We start from the raw sequence: 21605 nt of genomic DNA, 5'->3' as shown, positions 1-21605 counted from the left end.
GCCATCCGATTGCCACATTGTGTACCGTGATTCGTCACTTCACAGAACATTTTTCTGCTGTTCAATCGTCCAATATTGACGCTCGTTACACCAAGTGAGGCGTCATTTGGCATTTACCGGCGTGATGTGTGGCTTATGAACAGCCTCTCGATCATGAAATCCAAGTTTTCTCAACTCCCGCCTAAATGTCATAGTACTTGCAGTGGGATGATGCAGTCTGGAATTCCTGTGTGCTGGTCTGGATAGATGTCTGCCTATTACACGTTACGACCCTCTTCAAATGTCGGCGGTCTCTGTCAGTCAACAGACGAGGTCGGTCTGTACGGTTTTGTGCTGTACGCGTCCCTTCACCTTTCCACTTCACTATCACATCAGGAATAGTGTACCTAGCGATGTTTACGAGTGTCAAAATCCTTTTTCGACCGGTGTTAGAGTACTGCTCTTGAATCTGGGACCCATAGCCGATACGACTGATAGAGGAATATGGAAGATCCAAAGAAGAACAGTGTGTTTCATAACAAGTTGCTTTAGTAGGCGCGAAAGTGGCACCAAGGTCCTTGCCAAACGTCAGTGGCAGACGCTACGAGGGAGCTTTTGTGCATCACCGTGTGCTTCACTGTTAAAATTCTTAAAGAGTTCCATCCAAGAAGAGTCAACGCAAATGTTGTTTTGCCCTCCGTATATTTCGCTAAAAGACTATGAAGATAAGATTACAGAGATTCGACCTTCGCATGGAGTCTTACCAACAACCGTTCGTCACGCGGACCATTCACAACGGGAACAGGAAAAGAGGGAATTGGCACTGGTACTAAATGTACGCTTTACGACACACCGTAACGTGGCCTGCGGACTGTGAATGTAGCTGTAGATGTAGACGTAAACCACGTAGGACGTGAGTGCTCTCACTCCCACCCGTTCCCTTACTGGTTCGCTTTCCGTGTGGTCCAGCCTTGTGACATCCATGAACGAGCGCATCGTCTCCGTCTTCTTTCCGTGAAAGCACGTGTTCATATTTTGTTGTTGTTGCTGAACGTTCTGAACTATACAGGTTAACACGGCGAACGAGGGATCTACAAACTTTCCCCGAAAGATAGTTCTGTACTTCGCCCTCAAACAGCACTCCAGTGGCTTGACGCCATTTCAGCCAAAAACCCGGTGCATAACTGGAGCAGCTGCGTACGTCAAACCAGCCTAAATTATTAGGAAGCTTAGGTACTTAAGCTGTGTACTTATATGGGTGATACGTTTTAGAAAGGAGGGGTGGGGGGTTCAGTAGGTAAGGCAACACTTTTTTTTTCCTCTGCCAATTTCAGTTGACAAAAAGCGGGATTTGTTTCGTGACATCTTGGAATATGTGATTCTTCAATTTCTCCAGGCATATTTTATGACGAAATAAATCTCTGGTGAACAGCCTGGAATGAGTGTGCATAGGACACAATATTTCGGCAATCGACCACGTGGCCATCATCAGGTGCGCTGATGTGCTGCCACCACCCGGCACAAAAGAATGGCGTGCTCAAAACTCTTGTACACAGAGCTCACACCATCTCCGACAGGGAAAGTCTCCAACAAGAATTGGACCATCTGAAGACCGTGTTTCGGAGGAACGGTTAGCCGGCCGGTGTGGCCTGCGGTTCTAGGCGCTTCAGTTTGGAACCGCGTGACCGCTACGGTCGCAGGTTCGAATCCTGCCTCGGGCATGGATGTGTGTGATGTCCTTAGGTTAATTAGGTTTAATTAGTTCTAAGTCCTAGGGGACTAATGACCTCAGAAGTTAAGTCCCGTAGTGCTCAGAGTTATATGAAGCATTTTTTTTGGAGGAACGGTTACAAGGAAGGGCAAATTCGGAAGGCTCTACATACCACACCTGCAGCACCGGCGGAAACTGAGGATGAACCTCAGGAGGCGGCCTTGGCTATTATTCCGTTCTGCGGAACATTATCCGGAAACATTGGACGCATTTTACGTACACACCAAGTGAAAACCATCTTCCGTCCTCCAAGCAAAACCAAGAGCCTTCTTGGTAGTGTCAAGGACAACCTTGGTCTACGTAAATCAGGGGTTTATCAGATACCTTGCCAATGCGGTAGTGTATACATAGGGCAGACCATTCGTACCATTGAGGACCGATGCCGAGAACATCAACGGCATACTAGACGGCAACAGCCCAGTAAGTCGGCAACCGCTGAGCATTGCCTCTCGGATTATGGATTATGACCAAACCAAAGTGCTGACACAAACTTCCAAATACTGGGACTGTGTCATCAAAGAAGCCATAGAGATCAGAGTAAGTGAGCCACAACTAAATCGTGACAGCGGTTACATCCTTAGCAAGGCGTGGGAACCCGCAATGATCCGGATTAAGAAGAAAAAGGATATTCCCCAGAGGGTACCGACTTGGGGGGAGGAGGGAAGAATAACGAGAACGGTGCCGGCCGACCCTCCTGAACGAGAAGACCTAGGACGCAGCGCCCAGACGGCGGGAGCACGAACGCTGTACCTGGACCGCACCGACTCATAGGAAGCACCTCGAGGGAGGAGCGGGAGGGGGATTGTCCTATATATACATGGCGCCTGCCCACCACCGGTCAGTACATCAGCGCAACTGATGATGGCAATGTGGTCGATTGCCGAAATATTGTGTCCTTTGCACTCTCATACCAGGCTGTTCACCAGAGATTTGTTTCGTCGTCTTGGAATATTCGCGCTTCAGAACCTGCAGTTTCATGAAGTTCCGATAGGTGGCGGCTCTCTATATATCCTTCAAAATGGCGTCTGTAACTGTTGTGCATTCCAAGCAGAGAGCTGTAAGTGGGTTTCACTTGGCGGGAAAACGGAGTATCGCAGGTATTCATACGCGCCTGCTGTATGTCTACGGAGACCTGGCAGGAATCGTTAGCACCAGGATTTCACCCGGAACAAGTCCAGCCCACTAACCCCCGGTTTTGCCGGTCTTTGTTCGGCGCCTGGGCATCGTTTCCGTTGACCCACGTGGTTTACCGCGTTCGGCTGCACTTGGAGTGAATGTTAAATTAATATCTTGCCAGGTCTTAAATTTTGCCAGATAGTTAAAAAACACGTTACAAAAACCGTACACAATTGGCCTCAGCTGTGCCAGGTACTTCCACAGCAAACAATTTAGCACTGAATTCTTTAAATACGAGACCTCAGTATTCAGATGAATAACCTATGAAGAAACATACTTCTGTGTGAGAATAAGCACCCAAAGCCAAAACAGGAAAAACCTACCATCAAAGAATAATTTGCTTGGAGAAACAGGAACCACAGTATACTTGACACTTGAGTTTCAGAACTCAGAGAACTCAGTAAGTATATGTGAAACAAGTACCAATGTTCAGTATACTTCCAGAGGGCATCACAATTACTTTGTTCTTGCTAGATCGATGCAAGCTGTTTTTGCCTGTTATTCGCTGAATAGTTTTGCTGAAAAGTTTTAGGGGTGGAAGAAGAGCTAGCACAATATGAAGGACGTTTTACAGCTGTGAAACAATGCAGCATTTCTTTCCTCCATAACTGCTCTGTGACAAACATACACATCATCATTATTATCTTTTTAAAATGGTTTGAATGACATTTACGAAATTAATAAATCTTTTGGTTAAAAACAGACAGGACAAAGAATAACGACAGATTATTTTCCTCAGACGTTTGCAACAGTATTTAGGACACTAATCACACAGAAACAGCCACAATTCTTTATAACCTCGTTTATAATACGCAGTTATGGCACTGGAAGAATTTACAAGTTGAAATTCACGCATTGCCCATGCAAATACTAACGAAATATGTCATATAACCAAATACCTTACTGCTTTAGTTAGGCATTTCTACTTTATTCCATTCTTATATTCTTTAATTTTCGTGAGCTACTATGAGGGCCTACATAAACAAAACAACTTTCACTTACTTCCATATAACGCTGATTTTAAACAACAGAGTTAGTCGACTGCATCCGTGGCTTTACTACCGATATGACAGATTCAAGACCATTGTTTTCGCACTGTATTTTTGCTCTGCTGTTTCCCTCAAATAAACGTGTTATTATAAGTGAATTAGTTAATGAAAATTTGTCCTTATTGCTCTTAAATAAGTTCACGCTATTTTTCGATTTCTATTTCTGGCGATGCTTTCAATTCTCTATGAGTATTTTTATTTCTTTAATAATGCAAATTCATATTATATTACTATCCAGAAAAACTTAAATTTCTCATCATTACTGAATTTCATCACAGAGTAACGTGTGTTGGACTGTGACGATAACAACTTTGATGTAGCTTCCAGTTTGCGGAAGCTGCCGCCGTTTAGGGGCACTATGGATAGGCATGGAAGGGGGGGGGGGGTGAATGGGCGGGACTTGTTCCGGGTGAAATCCTAGCGCTAAGGGCACGTAGACCTGGCAGTGAACGAAAGCACGGCGAGGCGTTCTGCGACGCGTCTGTCATCATCGTAACAGGGATGCGCAAACCTGTCCTATCTCCCTCGCGCCGGTTGGTCGCACACAACTTTGACAGGTGCTACGTTGGAACGTGAGGATTCCCTCATTAGTGATAGAGGGGTGATAATCAAACACCTGGCTGCGTGACTGGACGTCTCTGTTGGTAGTGCTGACACACTCGTAGAGTAGTTGGGGTACTCAAAGGCGTGTGCCCGCTGGGTTCCTCCCCGCATAACACAAGAGCATAATGAGCAACGAAGGGCCACCTGCGCGGAATTGGTTGCGCGTTACGAGACTGACCGTGACAATTTACTGTCGAACATCACAGGCGACGAAACATGGGTTCATCACTGCGAATTGGAAACTAAACGGCAATCCAAGGACGGCCGGCACAGCACCTCTCCTCCGAACAAAGAGTTCAGTGCCGCACCTTCAAACAGTAAAGTCATGGCGACGGTCTTCTGGTGCTCTGCACGGGTTATTCTGTTTAATGTTTTCCCTCATGGTGCAACGACCTACTCTGAAAAGCATTGTGTTACCCTCAGGAAACAGAAGAGACGACTTCACCGTGCGCGCCACCACAAAAATGCAAACGAACTTCTCCTTCTCCATGACAACGTAAGGCGTCACGCAATTCCGCGTACTGGCCTATTCTTCCTCATCCACCTTACAGCGCGGGTTTTATAACGTCATCCAAGAACAGGATCAGTGGGTATCCGCGACCACTATGTCCACACACAGTGTGAATAGAAGGGGTGAGAGTGCGAATATTTGGTGCGCACTAACAATAATTGCCGCGCGGTATTAGCTGATCGGTCTGAGGCGCTGCAGTCATGGACCTTGCGGCTGGTCTCGGCGGAGGTTCGAGTCCTCCCTCGGGCACGGGTGTGTTTGTTCTTAGGATAATTTAGGTTAAGTAGTGTGTAAGCTTAGGGACTGATGACCTTAGCAGTTAAGTCCCATAAGCTTTCACACACATTTGAACATTTTTTGAACAATGATAGGAAAATGGGGTGACATTTCAGCTAAAGGTGAACAGCATTCTTAACGTTACAAAAGAAAGGGTGGATACATCGCACATATGTCTCTAGAATATCATGGTAGCGACGCGTTTTCCAGAAGAGTTCAAGAGGGGCCCTGATGAAGGCTTTCTCGATGTCCTTAAATTCCAGATGTAATGTCATATTCTTTTATCGGCTGTTCCTTAAAGAGGCTAGCTACATAAACTGCATTTGCACTCTTGACAAAAATATACTGATACGTGAGAATTTGGATGATGCTTCCCAAGGAGAGTGCCGTAAACTTGTTCAAGAATTTTCATCGCATGGGAGAGCAAGCGGATTGGGCGGTAGCTGGAAGATTCGGTGATATTTTGTTTACCTTGCCAGAGATGTATGGTGATAGTAGCTTGTCAGATTGCAGGGGGGTTGCGACTGAAGAGTGCGCCCTAAGAGCTTTAGCTAGTCCGTCAACTTCTTGCACTGTGTTCTAATTACGATTTGGCTTAGCGTCTTCCGGGAAACCGTAAATCTTCTCAAAGTATACTTTCCAACTTGTAAGTCTTTAAATGTAGGATATTTAGAGAATTTTGATATTTCTAAAACGTGAACATGTTTTTCCGCCATTTTTCAGTGATTTCAACGTAGATTTTCAAAACAGTAGCTGACAAAATCATACGATATGCTAGTCAGTGTTTTCTTTTTTGCTACAGTTGGCTCATCGCATTGTAATGTAGAGACGTGTGTTTTCCAGAGTACGACTACATCCGGCTGGACGACCTGGACGTGATCGCCACTCTTGGTGTCGGGGGATTCGGCCGCGTCGAGCTGGTGCAGTACATGTACGACAGGAGCCTCACGTTCGCACTCAAGTGTCTCAAGAAGCAGCACATCGTCGACACGCAGCAGCAGGAGCACATTTACAGCGAGAAGAACATCATGATGAGCTGCCGGAGCCCCTTCATTTGCAGGTATCCCTACTGAATCAGGACGCCAGTAAAATGTAACTATGGCAGTTTATAAGGAGAGGTCACACCAGCAGCCAACCGATTTCGTCAAGCTTCGGCAGACTACTCAAGTAATCTCTGTGAAAGAGATGAGGTCACTAAGCTTCCGCTTACGAATAAATCGAGTTCAAAGCTATGACGAAGAGTCCGTTACGGGCCAGCAGGAAGTTTAGAACACTCTAAAAGTAGGGAAATTTTGTTTGTACCAATCATGCCCACAATAGTTTCCGAGGAATTAACTAATTATTTGTTTCTTTGCAAATGTACTTATGGAAGAACATCGCTGTCAACCACAGCGGTTGCCAAGTGGTGTACGGATTGGCATGAAACTAGACTAGAGGCGACTTCTGCGCGCGTGCGTCCGAACGTAACGTCAACTGTTACAAATTATTATATTCCTTGGTAGGAGAAAGAAAGCTGCCTTGAAATTTATGTGTTGTTAGTGTAAACTAAATTAGAAGAAAAAACACCTTAAAGTTTTGTGCAGTTATTAATGCGCTCACTCTTTCTCTCTCTCGTTCGCTCATTCGCTCGCTCTCTGCTGCTCCCTCGCCTCTTTTCGCTTTTACATCTACACTTCCCCTAACTTTTACATCTTCAAATTCCCTAAAAAAGGATTGTTTTGACAAAATTAACAGAAAACATTATTTGAAGGAATGTCAAGCGTGTTGTTAAAGTTCGTAATAACGTACGCATATCATTTTTTCCCTTTGTTGATGACAAAATTTACTCTGTTCCTTAGCAAGATATTTTTCAAAGATGTTGACAGAGTTACTTAGGAAAGCAACCATTTATGTGTGTAAGCTTAGGGACTGATGACCTTAGCAGTTAAGTCCCATAAGCTTTCACACACATTTGAACATTTTTTGAACAATGATAGGAAAATGGGGTGACATTTCAGCTAAAAGTGAACAGCATTCTTAACGTTACAAAAGAAAGGGTGGATACATCGCACATATGCCTCTAGAATATCATGGTAGCGACGCGTTTTCCAGAAGAGTTCAAGAGGGGCCCTGATGAAGGCTTTCTCGATGTCCTTAAATTCCAGATGTAATGTCATATTCTTTTATAGGCTGTTCCTTAAAGAGGCTAGCTACATAAACTGCATTTGCACTCTTGACAAAAATATACTGATACGTGAGAATTTGGATGATGCTTCCCAAGGAAGTTTCATAAACACAACAATAAACCCAACAGATACACATAATATACATTCTCTGTCACCATTTACTATAATCTGCCAACGCTGGCGTAACTTTTCCGTTCCGGAACTATAGAAGTCACGTGGCTTTGAAGCGAAGAACTCGTAGAGCCAAGTTCGGAACACATTTTCGTCCGGAAACAAAGTTCCTTAAAGGTTGTTCGACAGAGAGCGGAAAAGGCGACAATATGAGGGCGTGAGATCGGGTGACCAAGGTGGATGCGGAATGACTTTCCAATCCAACTCCTGTATAGCGTTTTTCGTCAGTCTATCAGAATACAGGAGGGCGTTATCGTGGAGTAGCATTACTTCATGCAGTCTTCCTGGTCGTTGTTCTTGGATTGCGTCTTCAAGGTGTCTCAGTTGTTGGCAACAAATGTCAGCAGTGACGGTTACACCCCCGGTGAAGCAATTCGTAGACCTGTACATCGTCCTGTTCCACCAGATGCACCACATTATCTGTTATGGATGTGCACAGGTCGTTGTTCGGATGGTCGCTGTTTCATTTGGGCTCAAACATTCCTTTCTTTTCTTTATGTTAGCATGCGAATACCATTTCTCATCACCAGTAACGATACGGGAAAGAACGGTCGATGTTATTCACGAGTCAATTGACGACGAGCAACCAGAGATGCACATATGGTCATTGATGATTTCTGGGGCTTTGGTATAGAGCATGCGGTACCCATACACCCGATTTTCGAACCTTCCCTACTCCATGCAAATGCCGCAGGATGGTGGAATGATCATAGTTCATAATATTTGCTAGTTCTCAGTACACTGCCGAGGATTATTGTAGATTAAAGCGTTTAAACGATCTCCATCAAACCCTGAATGTCTTCCTGAACTTGGAGAATCATTAACGTCAAAAAATCTTCTTTAAAACAAGAAAACCATTTTCTTGCTGTGTCCGATGGCATTATCCCCATATACGGCGCATATGTTTCTAGCTGCCTCCGCTGCTGTCTCCTCTCTATTACTCTCAAACAGAAGAATATGTTTCAAATGTTCCGATTTTCCACTTGGCACTGCATTTTCTAGCGTCCGCAGCTCCACTCACTATCTTCGAATGACAAAATGGCAATATGTAAACTCAAATAGCAACAGTGAGCTGCAAATTATAAATGGCAGTCTGCAAATAAAGCCACAAAAACCGGAATACCAACATTCAAAACAAATACGCTGCGAACTTACCCACCAACCTAATGTTTTAATACTCTGACTTGTCTTCTGGCCAGCCGGTGTGGCCGAGGGGTTCTAGGCGCTTCAGTCTGGAACCGCGCGACCGCTACGGTCGCAGGTTCGAATCCTACCTCGGGCATGGTTGTTTGTGATGTCCTTAAGTTAGTCAGGTTTAAGTAGTTCTAAGTTCTGGGGCACTGATTACCTCAGGTGTTAAGTCCCATAGTGCTCAGAGCCATTTTTGAACCTTGTCTTCTGTAGTTTGCCGCTGAAGATGGGCGAATGAACCGATACCAGCCTGGCGTAAAAAATATCGAAAACAAGTTCTTTGGAGCCGATGCCAGTTATTAATCATTATGAAGTTCTTAAGATTTAATATAACAGCAAATAAATTTCGTGACTGCTTCCATTAATTTGTCGATGAGAAAATGTCCTTTTATAAAGGGCGGATGCATAAGAAAGTTGATTTTAATTTGAACAATGAGTCGCCGCTCTAGTTGGCAACGGCTACACTCCTCACTCACTAACATTTCGTTTCATCGGAAATTTTTGGATTGCGAGCCTGATAGTCACAAACAGAATTTCTTTGTATTCACCCAATTGCAAACAGATTCTGCATTATAACATTTGACATCTATTTTTTTAGAAATTGAAAGCTTTGTGACCTAAATTCCACCTAGTATCTACACCACAGTTCGTCTAAATCGATGGGACACAGAGCAGGGCTTCGTCCAGTGCAGCAGCTGTCGGTTTTACACGTATTCTTGTTTTCCAGGTTGTACCGGACGTTCCGGGACTCCAAGTACGTGTACATGCTGCTGGAGGCTTGTCTGGGAGGCGAGGTGTGGACCATTCTCAGGGACAGAGGCTGCTTCGACGATCATACGACTCGTTTCGTCACAGCCTGCGTCGTCGAAGCGTTTGAGTACCTGCACGCCCGAGGCATCATATACCGGGACCTCAAGCCCGAGAACCTCCTGCTGGACACTCAGGGTTACGTTAAACTTGTAAGTTCGCTTCTGCTTAGCTACTTACTGACTTCAGACTACTGATACTAAAGAGTGTATGCTGTCATCAGTGTTGCGCGTAACTATTGCAACCTGTATCCGTTCGAAGCTGTCTGCTGTATCTAAACCTCGGTCTCACTCTACAATTTTTATCCCTCAACCACCTATATTTCCAACGTGACTATTCCTACATACCTCGTGATATGTCCCACCAAATTATCCCTTCTTTTACTCAAGTTGTGTCCTGTTCTCTCAGGAATGCTATGCGGTTGTTACGCGATCAACACATTTAATGTTCAGCATTCTTCTACAGCGTCATATTTCAAAAGCTTCATTTCCCTTCTTGTATGTATTATTTATGGCCCACGTTTTAGTTCCTAATCAGGTTACACTACAGGCAAATGCTATCACGATATTCGTATTCGATGTAAACATATTTCTCAATGTCTGAAGAGCTTTTCTTACTGTTGCCAGTTTGCATTTTACGTCTTTTCTTTTGCCATACTTAATTATTTTGCTGTTCAAATATCACTTTTAGCTCCTCGTTTTATAATCTAATTTCTCATTATCATCTGATTTAATTAGACAACAGCTCATGACTTGTTTTACTTTTATTGATGCCTGTAGTGATAAAAAAACATGGGATAGCACATATACCGATGGCGGTAGAGTCGCGTACACAAGGCATAAAAGAGCAATGCGTCGGTGGAGGTATCATTTGTACTCAGGTCATTGATGTGAAAGATTTCCGACGTGATTATGGCCTTACGATGGGAATTAACAGACTTTGAATGCGGAATGGTGGTTGGAGCTAGACGCATGGGGCATGCCATTTCGAAAATCGTTAGAGAACTGAATATACCGCGATCCACAGTGTCAAGACTGTGCTGTGAATACCGCATTTCGGGCATTACCTCTCACCACGGACAACGCAGTAACAGGCAGTCTTCACTCAATGATCGAGAGCAGCGGGGTTTGCGTACAGCTGTCAGTGCTAAAAGACAAGCATCACTGCATGAAATAATCGCATAAATCAATGCAGGACGGCGAACGTATCCGTTAGAACAGAGTGCCAAAGCCTACGACAACACACGCGACGTGAGTGCTTTTGCTAACAGCAAGACATCGCCTGCAGCGCCTCTCCTGGGCTTGTGACCATATCGGTTCCACAACAGACGACTCGAAAACCGTGACCTGGTCAGATGAGTCCCGATTTCAGTTGGTAAGAGCTAATGGTAGTGTCTGAGTGTGGCACAGACGTCACGAAGTGGGGTGGCGTCATAATGGCATGAACTGTGTTTAGATGGAATGGACCGGGTCCTCTGGTCCAAATGAACCGTTCTTTGACCGGAAATGTTTAACTTTGGCTACTTGGAGACTGTGTGTAGTCATTCATGAACTTCACTTTCCTAAACAGCAACAGAATATTAATGGATAACAATGAGCCATGTCAGCGGGCCACAACTGCTCACAATTGGTTTGAAGAACATTCTTGACAATTCGCGCGAATGGTTTGGCCACACAGATCGCCCGACATGAATCCCATCGAATATTTTTGGGACATAATCGAGAGGTCAGTTCGTGCACAAAACCCTGTACCGACAACGCTTTCGCAGTTATGGACGGCTGTAGAGGCAGCAAGGCTCAATATATCTGCAGGAGAGTTCCAACGACTTCTTGAGCCCACACCACGTCGAGACGCTGCAATAGGCCGGGAGAATGGCGGCGTGACACGATACAAGGAGGCATCCCATTACTTCTGTCTCCTCAGCGTAAATTCTGATTTACTTGTAACACTATTCGTATCACACAGTCATGCTTCAGGAACAATTTGAATAAAAGGATGAAATAAAATAAAAATAAGTAGAGTTCGCCAATTATTAACTTCACTTTTTGTGTTGTAGGTGGATTTCGGTTTCTCGAAGAGGCTCGGGTACAGCGCGAAGACCTGGACTTTTTGTGGAACGCCGGAATACGTAGCGCCTGAAATAATACTGAATAAAGGCCACGACCGAGCTGTGGACTACTGGTCGTTGGGTATCCTCATGCATGAGCTGCTGACTGGGACGTAAGTACAATGTCGAAATGTTAAATTGATGTTGAGTTCTTCGCAAGCTCCAACCATGGTTAAAACACAATATATACAGTTACCTCTGTCTTGCAGTATCACAGTCACACAGAATACATTTATTTATTTATTTGCTTTTTAGATTTAATCAGTTATATAAGTTCTAAAAGATACCATATGTAGCTTATAAAATTGTATTTACAGGGTGATACTGCAAAATGGAGAAAAACTACGGGAAACAGTCCCTGATAGCATAAGGAGAAAAAAGGCCATACAGACACAAGGCGGGAAATGCGATCGAAGGTTTCAGGCGCTGTGTGTGGCTCATAAAATATCCTGAGCCAGATGCAATCGCTTGCCCTGTTTGAGGGCAGGATTGCAAGTAGTTGCGAGCTCCAATGTAAGGCGCGTAATAGAGCCCCTTAGAGATATGGCTGCCAGGAAGCGGAAGTCCAGTGTGCACTATGTGTGCAAACAGGCAGGAGCCATTCCACATGTGATCCCTTGATGCCTCAGAACATGTCCTACCAACCGATCCCTTCTTCTAGTCAAGTTGTGCCACAAACTCCTCCCCAATTCTATTCAGTACCTCCTCATTAGTTATGTGATCTACCCATCTAATCTTCAGCATTCTTCTGTAGCACCACATTTCGAAAGCTTCTATTCTCTTCTTGTCCAAACTATTTATCGTCCATGTTTCACTTCCATACATGACTACACTCCATACAAATACTTTCAGAAACGACTTCCTGACACTTAAATCTATACTCGATGTTAACAAATTTCTCTTCTTCAGAAACGCTTTCCTTGCCATTGCCAGTCTACATTTTATATCCCCTCTACTTCGACCATCATCAGTTATTTTGCTCCCCAAATAGCAAAACTCCTTTACTACTATAAGTGTCTCATTTCCTAATCTAATTGCTTCAGCATCACCCGACTTAATTCGACTACATTCCATTATCCTCTTTTTGCTTTTGTTGATACTCATCTTGTATCCTCCTTTCAAGACACTGTCCATTCCGCTCAATTGCTCTTCCAGGTCCTTTGCTGTCTCTGACAGAATTACAATGTCATCGGCGAACCTCAAAGTTTTTATTTCTTCTCCATGGATTTTAATTCCTACTCCAAATTTTTCTTTTGTTTCCTTTACTGCTTCCGCAATATACAGATTGAATAACATCGGGGATAGGCTACAACCCTGTCTCACTCCCTTCCCAACGACTGCTTCCCTTTCATGCCGCTCGACTCTTATAACTCCCATCTGGTTTCTGTATAAATTGTAAACAGCCTTTCGCTCCCCGTATTTTACCCTAGCCACCTTCACAATTTGAAAGAGAGTATTCCAGTCAACATTGTCAAAAGCTTTCTCTAAGTCTACAAATGCTAGAAACGTAGGTTTGCCTTTCCTTAATCTATCTTCTAAGATAAGTTGTAGGGTCAGTATTGCCTCACAGCTTCCAACATTTATATAACTTTATATTAACTCCTATATAAATAATATCACATATCACTTTAAAAAAAGTTATATTTTAAAGATAACAAATACCTTATTTTCCAGCAGTACAGAACTTTTCTCAACCAAGTAAAATACACGCATCCAGATATTACGAGTCCGCGCAGCAATAAGACACAAAGCAGAATGATCAAAAAGAAGACCATAGTCTACTACATTGCAAAAGAAACAACTCTCTTTAAGCATTGTTTGGTTTGGTCGCATCATAGATGCGACTTGTATATCCATTTGCAAACTCCGATAAAATTCCTGTGTCCCACGTCTCTCATCTTTACGTCATTTTGACATAATTCACATACATTTTGCACTAAATTTTTCCAGATGTTGAAGTAAGCATGGACATACTCTTGTGGTGGATGTTTGTGTCTTGGTTTCGTTTGTAGTAACGGTGTCGGAGCCTTTCGTGGTCATTTATTTTTCACTTTTTGAGCCACCAGCTTTCGTTCTTAGTTTGTTCATTCTTTGGATTGAACGTTGTTTGCCTTTTAAACAGTTTTTCTTCAAGCTGTGATTGACTATTTTCATCGTCTGTAGTACGGTTGGTACGTTGTTCACATTTCAGTGATTTATTTTAATTTTTTGCAGTTACATTTCACTCTTTCCTTTCCTTTTTTTCTACATTTTGAGCTGTCAGTCCACGTTGGTTGGTTTCTCTTTCAAATAGAATTGTGTGAGTTTGTCATTTGTTTGTATGTTGTTTTCCTTGAAGTTGTGACTGTATATTCATTTGCTTGCTGAACAGTTCGTTTTTGAAAGTTCTTGTTCTCCTTTAAGAGGAGACAATTTTTTGTTTTTAATTTACTTTTGGTGTTTGAGCTGCCAGTTCCCTTTTCAAGTTTGTTGGTTATTTAGATTGAATGTTGCGTATTTGTCCGTTTGTTTGTAGGCATGAAACTGACTTTGGAAATGTGTTCGATGGTGCTCAACATTTCTATGGGCGAAGACATCCATAATGAGATTAGAGTTTTCCAGGGTATTGGGCTTAGTGCCGAAAGTATTAGGTGTCGGCAGTACAGGGAATTTATGAAGTTATCTCGAATTCCTCTGGTTCGGACAAGAGACCTACACTTGTGAAGATGTAAACGAGATAACGTGTGAAGATTCATAAGGAGAGTTTCCTGGTTCGAGAAATCTTTGTTGGCCTTGCGTGACGTACTTATGAAGTATTGTTGGTCTCGTAGGCATCCCTTGTGGTAGTGTGCGCATGAGAGTGGTGTGAGTAGCAGATGTGTTTTGGACTGGTGTTCATTCTGTAGTGAAGTTTGTAGTGAATTCATTAAGTGTAGAGGATCTGTAGGGGGCCCGAATGCATGAGTCGTAGTGTGATAAGACAAAACTTGGGAATGGCGAGGCGGAGTGGCTTGTGTGAATTTAGTTCTGGGAGGACTTGTTTTCGTTGGTGGTGTTAACATATTATTTTGAAGGTTGTGAGTCGGCGTACAAAACGGGTTTTGGTGAGATTAATTGAGCAATATGTTGATAAGGCTCTGTTATTATTTCAGATTGTTTTTCTACTGGGAGGTAGTGGTTGCACTCATCTGGCAGTTAACCATAGTTTCGAAATTAAAAATTACGAAAAGGGCCATGTCTTTGTTGGTATCCTTTTTTGTTGTCGTTTATGTACTTTAGATGTGTGCCTGTTGTTTATATACGTAAATTGTTGTTTTCGTTTGGGTATTTTGTTAGGCATGGATATTTGTGAGTGGGTGTGTGGGTAGTGATTACATGGGGGTGTAGAGGCATGGTTTTCTCGGGCGATTTTCTCTCTCTCTCTCTCTCTCTCTGTCTCTCTCTCTCTCTCTCTCTCTCTCTCTCTCTCTCCCTCTCTCCCTCCCTGTGTGTGTGTTTGTATGTTTGGTAGCCAACCTACGATAATTTGGAGTTGACTACGCTTCAAGGGGAATTCGTTTGAAGTAATGGTTTTCATTTTTGTGTTTGGTTACTTTTATTTAGAGGGGCTGTTTTTGGTATTAATATATGTGTTTCAGTTATTCATGATCATTCAAGAAAACGTTTACAAACTGACTCGGCACATCGGGTATACAACGAGGTTCAGTAATTACATAGGAACCGAGGGTCACAAAGACCATGCAGGGCTACTAAATAGCGCTGCAGTTATTTAGACACGTGATACAAATGGACACCCACTACAGGAGATGCTCAAAGTTTTGTCCAGTTCCGTCAAGACACGCCTGACATCGACGCTGCATTGAACGGCCCACCGTCTCAAAGATATCTAGTGTCCCTCGAAGAGGTCTTGCTGCCGCTTCAGTGCTCCCCAGTCGGTCCTCCGGCGATGTAAGGGGTGTTTCACACACAAGGCCTTTCAGATAGCCCCACAGGAAAAATATCGACTGGAGACAGATGCGGTGACCGTGGTAGCCATGCGACTTGTCACCGCAATCATTCTAGCGGTTGTGAAAGTTTGCCTGCAGATGTGCGCTCATTTCTTTGCTGAAATTTGCTGGGACTCCGTCGTTCTGAAATCGAGTGCGGCGACGAATAGGTATGGAAAAATCATTTAGCAACGGCCCAATTAAACAGTCTCCGACGGTGCCAGCCCACACGGTAACAGTAAATTTGCGTTGTGACGCATGCCTATGTGTAGCATGTGGATTAACATCCGCTCACGTTCGCAGGTCGTGAACTTCATCACATCCTCGTTCATGTAATTGTTGAATCATTTGACTTAGGCCCAATGGAGGGAGGAAATTTTGTGGTCTTAGCCCCTTGCAATTCGAAAGTATCACCTTGCTCACAAGTAATATAAGTGTCTTTATTGTGAAGGGTTATTTGCAGCCTCATCGGTGAAGAGGACAGTCGCTCTGAAGCTTCGATCTGCAGCGGGTTCCTGCAGAAACCACCACGCAAATCCCATGCGCTTGTTGTAGTCCCTTAATTGCAATGCCTGATACGGATGCAGTCCTTCGTCATGCACAATGCACCAGACGGGAGATATTAGTGACGCGGATACAGCTCGTGTACTTGTTGGCGGCGTATGCTGCACCCTTTCAAGAACGCTTTCTTCCGCCGCAATTTCCGTGTTAGTTGTTCTCCAAACGCGTCCAAGGCGTGAATGGCGACGGTCTCTGTACGCACCGGCCCTGTTTGTATAGCAACGTCCTCTCGTGAACGTAGACCCGTCTCATGGTATTTGTGACCCCGGTTCCTTATTGTATATCCGATGTGCCATGTCAGTTTGTAAACGTTTCCTTTAATCACCCTGTATAGGCCTAATAAAAACTGCGGTACTGGTTTTTACGGTTCGGTATGAGGTCCCGGTATCGCTATATATGTTTGAGCTGTATACGTCATGCGAAAAATTCTAATCCAATCTTTTTTTTTTTTTGTTGCGGGGACGGTAGGGCGGCTGGGGTGTGTCTGGTATCGCTGTCTTCGTTTGGCCTACACAGGTCAACAGAATTTTTCTATTCCAAAATTTTATTTTCTGTATTTTTTCGTTCGATTGACTCTAGACGTTTTCGTATTGCGTAATTTATCGATTTTTTGGTTGCTTTGGAATGATCGTACGTTTATTAACTTTTTTAGTTTGTCCCCACCCATTCCCCCTCATTGCCACGGTTGTTCCGTTAATTTCATTTTATTAGCTTACTGAGACACTTCGCTTGTTTGTATAACTGCCTTAGACCGTAATGCTATATCTTGCGATCGTCATCTTGAAATATGTAATCGACCTATTATTAAATGTTATTCGTGATCGTCTTAGTAACGCATGTAAACTATGCTGTTAATTTGAAACATGACGTCATGAGTCAAAGTGGAATTGTTAGGTAAAAGCAGACGTTGGAATAAGACCTTCATTATTTCCAAATTCTTGCCTGGTATGCTAGTTGCTTTCAGACATCGAGGCTCAATTTTTATTTTACATGAATCCTTTTCTTTATTTCGACACTGCATTTCGTTAATTGGGGCGATTTTTTATGTGTATTTGTATTGCTTTTTGGCTTTTTGCATTGGTATCGATCATTGAAGTTGAGCTATGCAGGTCAGTGAATGCTTTAGATACCTGTTAACTTTGTCCATGCTAATTGTGTATTTTTTCCGTATTTGAAACCAACCATTGTATAGTATCATGTTTTCTGGTTGTTTCGTTTTGTATATTTTGGTACTGTTGTGAGCTAGCAGTTATAGTAGTTTGATTCAGATCAAAACCTCCAATATCCCTTGGTAATCACGTTAGTTCCTATATTTATTATTAAGAATCTGTGCGATTCTGTTTTTCCTATTTATACTTCGATGCCTTGGAAATGGGTAATGCCATTGCTCGCCATTTAGAAATCATGTTTTGTTGAATTTTGGAGCTTGTTATGATGGCATTGCTCAAAAGCAATGAATGGTATCGAATGATCTGTTATACCAACATTTTTATTTGATTTTAAAACTAACATCATTGAATAACATTTCATTACAAACACTAAGTAAGTTACTTTAGCTATGTGGTGTGTCCAGTGTTCACCACCCCTCTTGCAAATGTTATGTTGTGCATATACTCAATTGTGCCAAAAATTAAGACCCGTCTTGGCACACTCTTCTGTTGACAAGCAGTTTACTTCTGAAATCTCCAGCCAAACTTATACAGTTCAACAAACATCTCATTTTAGTCCTTGCAGTCCTTCGTCCTCTTGCAGTACCAGTAGCTTCAGATACATATTTGGTGAAGCAGGTTACCCGTTCCATCCGACTAGGACCTTATAAAATGTTTCAGGCATTTTCAGCAGACGCTTGCAATGAACGAATGTTGTTGTTTCAAATTGTTTCTGAAACAGTTTAAGCTGCTGTGAAAGCTAAACACAACCTGCTTGTGCACTTGCAGAATTGCCAAGTCAAGAAGAGCTACACTTGTTGTGGTAAGATCGCACGAGGACGCAAGTCATGTTGTGGCCACCCCTGGATTAATATCTCTTAAATGACAAAGAAGGAAGACACTTCATTGCAACTTGGAAAAAATTTTTACAGGCGTGATTGCGCAAGATAACAGGGACAAAGAAACGCATTTTTCACTCTGTGTGTCAAATTGTAGAATGTTGCTTCACTCATTTCAGATTATTGTTATTGCATTTAAAATTTTCTTTGTTAGTACTTTAAAACTTGAAATTTTCTCTTCTTTGTTTTCACCTTTGTCGCACTCAGTGGTAACACAGCAGACATTTTGTAGGCCACCGTTCACTGCAGCCGATCCTATGAAGACGTATAACATAATTCTGAAGGGAATCGACATGGTGGACTTCCCTCGGCACATCACGCGAGCTGCACAAAGTTTGATAAAGCGACTGTGTCGTGACGCCCCCTCCGAGAGGCTTGGCTCTCAGCGAGGAGGCATTCAGGACATCAAGAAGCACAAGTTGGTATCTCTTTCCTTCTCATAAATACGGACCTGTGCTTGAAGCACGAAGTGCTGGAAAATCAATGCTTTTTTCAACTTTTAATTTTCAGGTGGTTCCAGGGCTTTGACTGGGAAGGCCTAAGGCATAGAACGTTACCAGCTCCCATTGTTCAACAGGTGAGTCACACTATTATGCTCATCCCATATGCCTAATACTAGCTGGCCATTATCTTTGCTGTCCAACATGCTAGTTGATGGTGATGTGGAGAGATGCACCAGATACATGGCGAAGTACCCGACTTTTTCACTGCAAATAACTTTTGACTTGTTAGGATATTTCTAGTCTCGATTTGTAGTCTCACTCTTTTTGAACCGAGTGCGTTCTTGCCACCTTAGAACTGTGCCCACCACAACTTTCCTCCAAATCGGCCGGTAACACCTTAAGTAGCAATCCCAGTTTAAAGACGGTCAGAGCTATATTTTAAAAACTCTGCTCTATGCCACGTATTGCCATAATCACAGCCGAAAAGTGGGGAATTTTTATGGATAACAACTTCATTTTAAGAGATATTAAATGTGTCCAAAATCATTATTAATAATTTCAGTCATTTTTCGAAGGTTACGTTTTTCAAATTAAAGACTCGAAAAAAGAAATTGGCTTACCCACTTTGTCTAACTGCAATTTTTCATAGTGATCACTAAATGTGGAAGGCTTTATTGTTTAATATGGAAATATGATCACACAAAGGTATAATAATGATAGATATTCATTTTTTAAGCGAGGGAAGAATCCTTTGAGCAGCACTTTCACTCTGCCACCTTGAGGAAATATGTTCCAAAATCCACTACGTACGTCACTGATTAGATGCCATAGTTTTTCTCTGTACTTCACCAGATACAGGCACATACAAGGGATGTCCAGAAAGTATGTTCCAGTCTGTTGCAAAATGGAAACCACAGTGAAAATCCGATTAAGCTTTGCACAGATGTGTTGTGCAATGTCTCTAGTATGCCCGTCGATCATGTCATGTTGCATTTTGCAGTTCTGAGAACACAGTCAGCACTTAAATATGCCTAGAAAATAGTGCCACTTGTCAAGTATGGGTGTATGTCGAGAGATTTCACCTGATTTAAATGCAGTCCCACGTAACGCAACTGTCATGTATTTCCTTCATGACGTTTCTAGGCCACACACTGCATAAACAATAAAGACGCTACTTCAGCATTTCTATGGGAAATGTTTGGTCACTCACCACACAGCCAGGACGAGGCTCCCTCTGCTTTTCATCTCTGCTCGCATGAACCGCTGACTATGAAGACAACATTTTGGCCCAGACAATGAGCTGCAGACCAGCACAGAGAATTGGCAAAAGGCACAGACGGCTGCCTTCTATGGCGACGGTATTGCAAAGTTGGTACAACGCTGCAATAAACGTCTATCTCGGAACGGCGACTATGTAGAGAAGTAGCTGGAAGGTGTACCGTAGCTGACTGTTGCTAATAAACATTTTTAATTTTCCCTGTGGTTTCCTATTCACAACTGATCAGACTTTACTTTCTGGACAGCCCTCATGGTATATAACGAACACATGGTTCCATCTAACTCATCACTGATGCTTCACAGTTTATAAATAGGTAGTATGTGCGAGGCTCTTCGGGAAATTTCCTTGGAATTTTACATGAGTGTGAGCTCATCCACTACGAGGGCTTATTTTACAGTGGGTTGTAGCATATAAAGTATTAATTTTTACAAAATTGTATGTAAAACAGGTTCACATATTTATGTTCCCATTTTTTATTTTATTTTATTTTGCTCTCATTTTTATAGTAACTGGTGACTGAATTACCATTTCCATTAATTAAATCCATGTACATCTTTGTCAAATACAGAACACTTCCCTTATCCCCCTCCCACTCCTTTCCCCATCCCCAGTGCACTCTTTTCATTACAAACCTCCCACCTTCGCGTTTTCCCGTTCCACTGTTCCCATGAGAAGTGAAAACGCCTCCCAGAGGACGATAAGGCGCAGGTTGGGAACCAATGAGCTGAACAAATAGTAGTCACGCTGCTCAAGAGGGGGTCAGGAATGCCTTTTGGAACGTTGTTAATCATTGAGGTACAGGCATCCACTATGGTTCCTTTACGGTAATTACCGTATTTTTTGCACCGGAATAGCGGATGGAGGTCAGACAGATTTAGTGAAGCAACTCTTTTGTAAGTCTTAAACGAAATTAAGAGTAAAGATACATTGAATACAGGAAAGAAGTTTAGCGCTGTTTTTGCAAACATTTGAATGACGTGTCGTCCGGAGGTTTACGCCATCTCATGACTATAGTTTGATTTAAATTAGGTGTAGTACCCATCTGAAGTTTAACTGAGAAGTTGTGATGTTCTCGGGACGACTACTATCCGCACGCAACGACCGTAGTGCTTAACACTCAGCGATGATAATAATTGAGTTAAAATCTGCTAGGTCCTGCAACAAACACGAAAAATTCTGAACTTCATGTGTGGTATAAATCTCTATAGCTTCTTAAATACGTCATCGAGTGAGATGGCTCAGTAGCCAGCAGACTGGGATCAAATGCGGGAGGACAACGGTTCAAACCCGCCTCCGGCCATCCGGATTTAGTTTTTTCCATGATTTTCCTAAACCGCTTCTAGAAAATGCTTGTATGGTTCCTTTGATAAAGCCACGGCCGCTTTCCTTCTCCATCCTTTCTTAAACGAGCTCGTGCTCTGTCTTTAATGACCTAGATGAAAAAAAAAAAAAAAAAAAAAAGAAGGTTCAGATGTGTGTGAATTTCTAAGGGGCCAAACTGCTG

The 21605-nt window shown here is 42.9% G+C and overlaps 1 protein-coding gene across 2 annotated transcripts in view; it reads left to right on the top strand.

Annotated features, from left to right (window-relative positions):
• LOC126260661 (cGMP-dependent protein kinase, isozyme 1) overlaps positions 1-21605 on the top strand; it is a 606719-nt gene that overhangs the window by 542580 nt on the left and 42534 nt on the right. For both annotated transcript variants that reach the window (XM_049958000.1, XM_049958005.1), the window contains exons 7-11: positions 6209-6425; positions 9620-9851; positions 11756-11919; positions 18612-18797; positions 18890-18956. In XM_049958000.1, the coding sequence (XP_049813957.1) occupies positions 6209-6425; positions 9620-9851; positions 11756-11919; positions 18612-18797; positions 18890-18956 (866 nt within the window). The remainder of the gene's footprint in view (positions 1-6208; positions 6426-9619; positions 9852-11755; positions 11920-18611; positions 18798-18889; positions 18957-21605) is intronic.

Source organism: Schistocerca nitens, chromosome 1, assembly GCF_023898315.1.
Source record: "Schistocerca nitens isolate TAMUIC-IGC-003100 chromosome 1, iqSchNite1.1, whole genome shotgun sequence".
Lineage (NCBI taxonomy): Eukaryota > Metazoa > Arthropoda > Insecta > Orthoptera > Acrididae > Schistocerca > Schistocerca nitens.
Note: the sequence above shows the minus strand (reverse complement) of the source record. Positions and strands in the feature narration are given on the sequence as shown.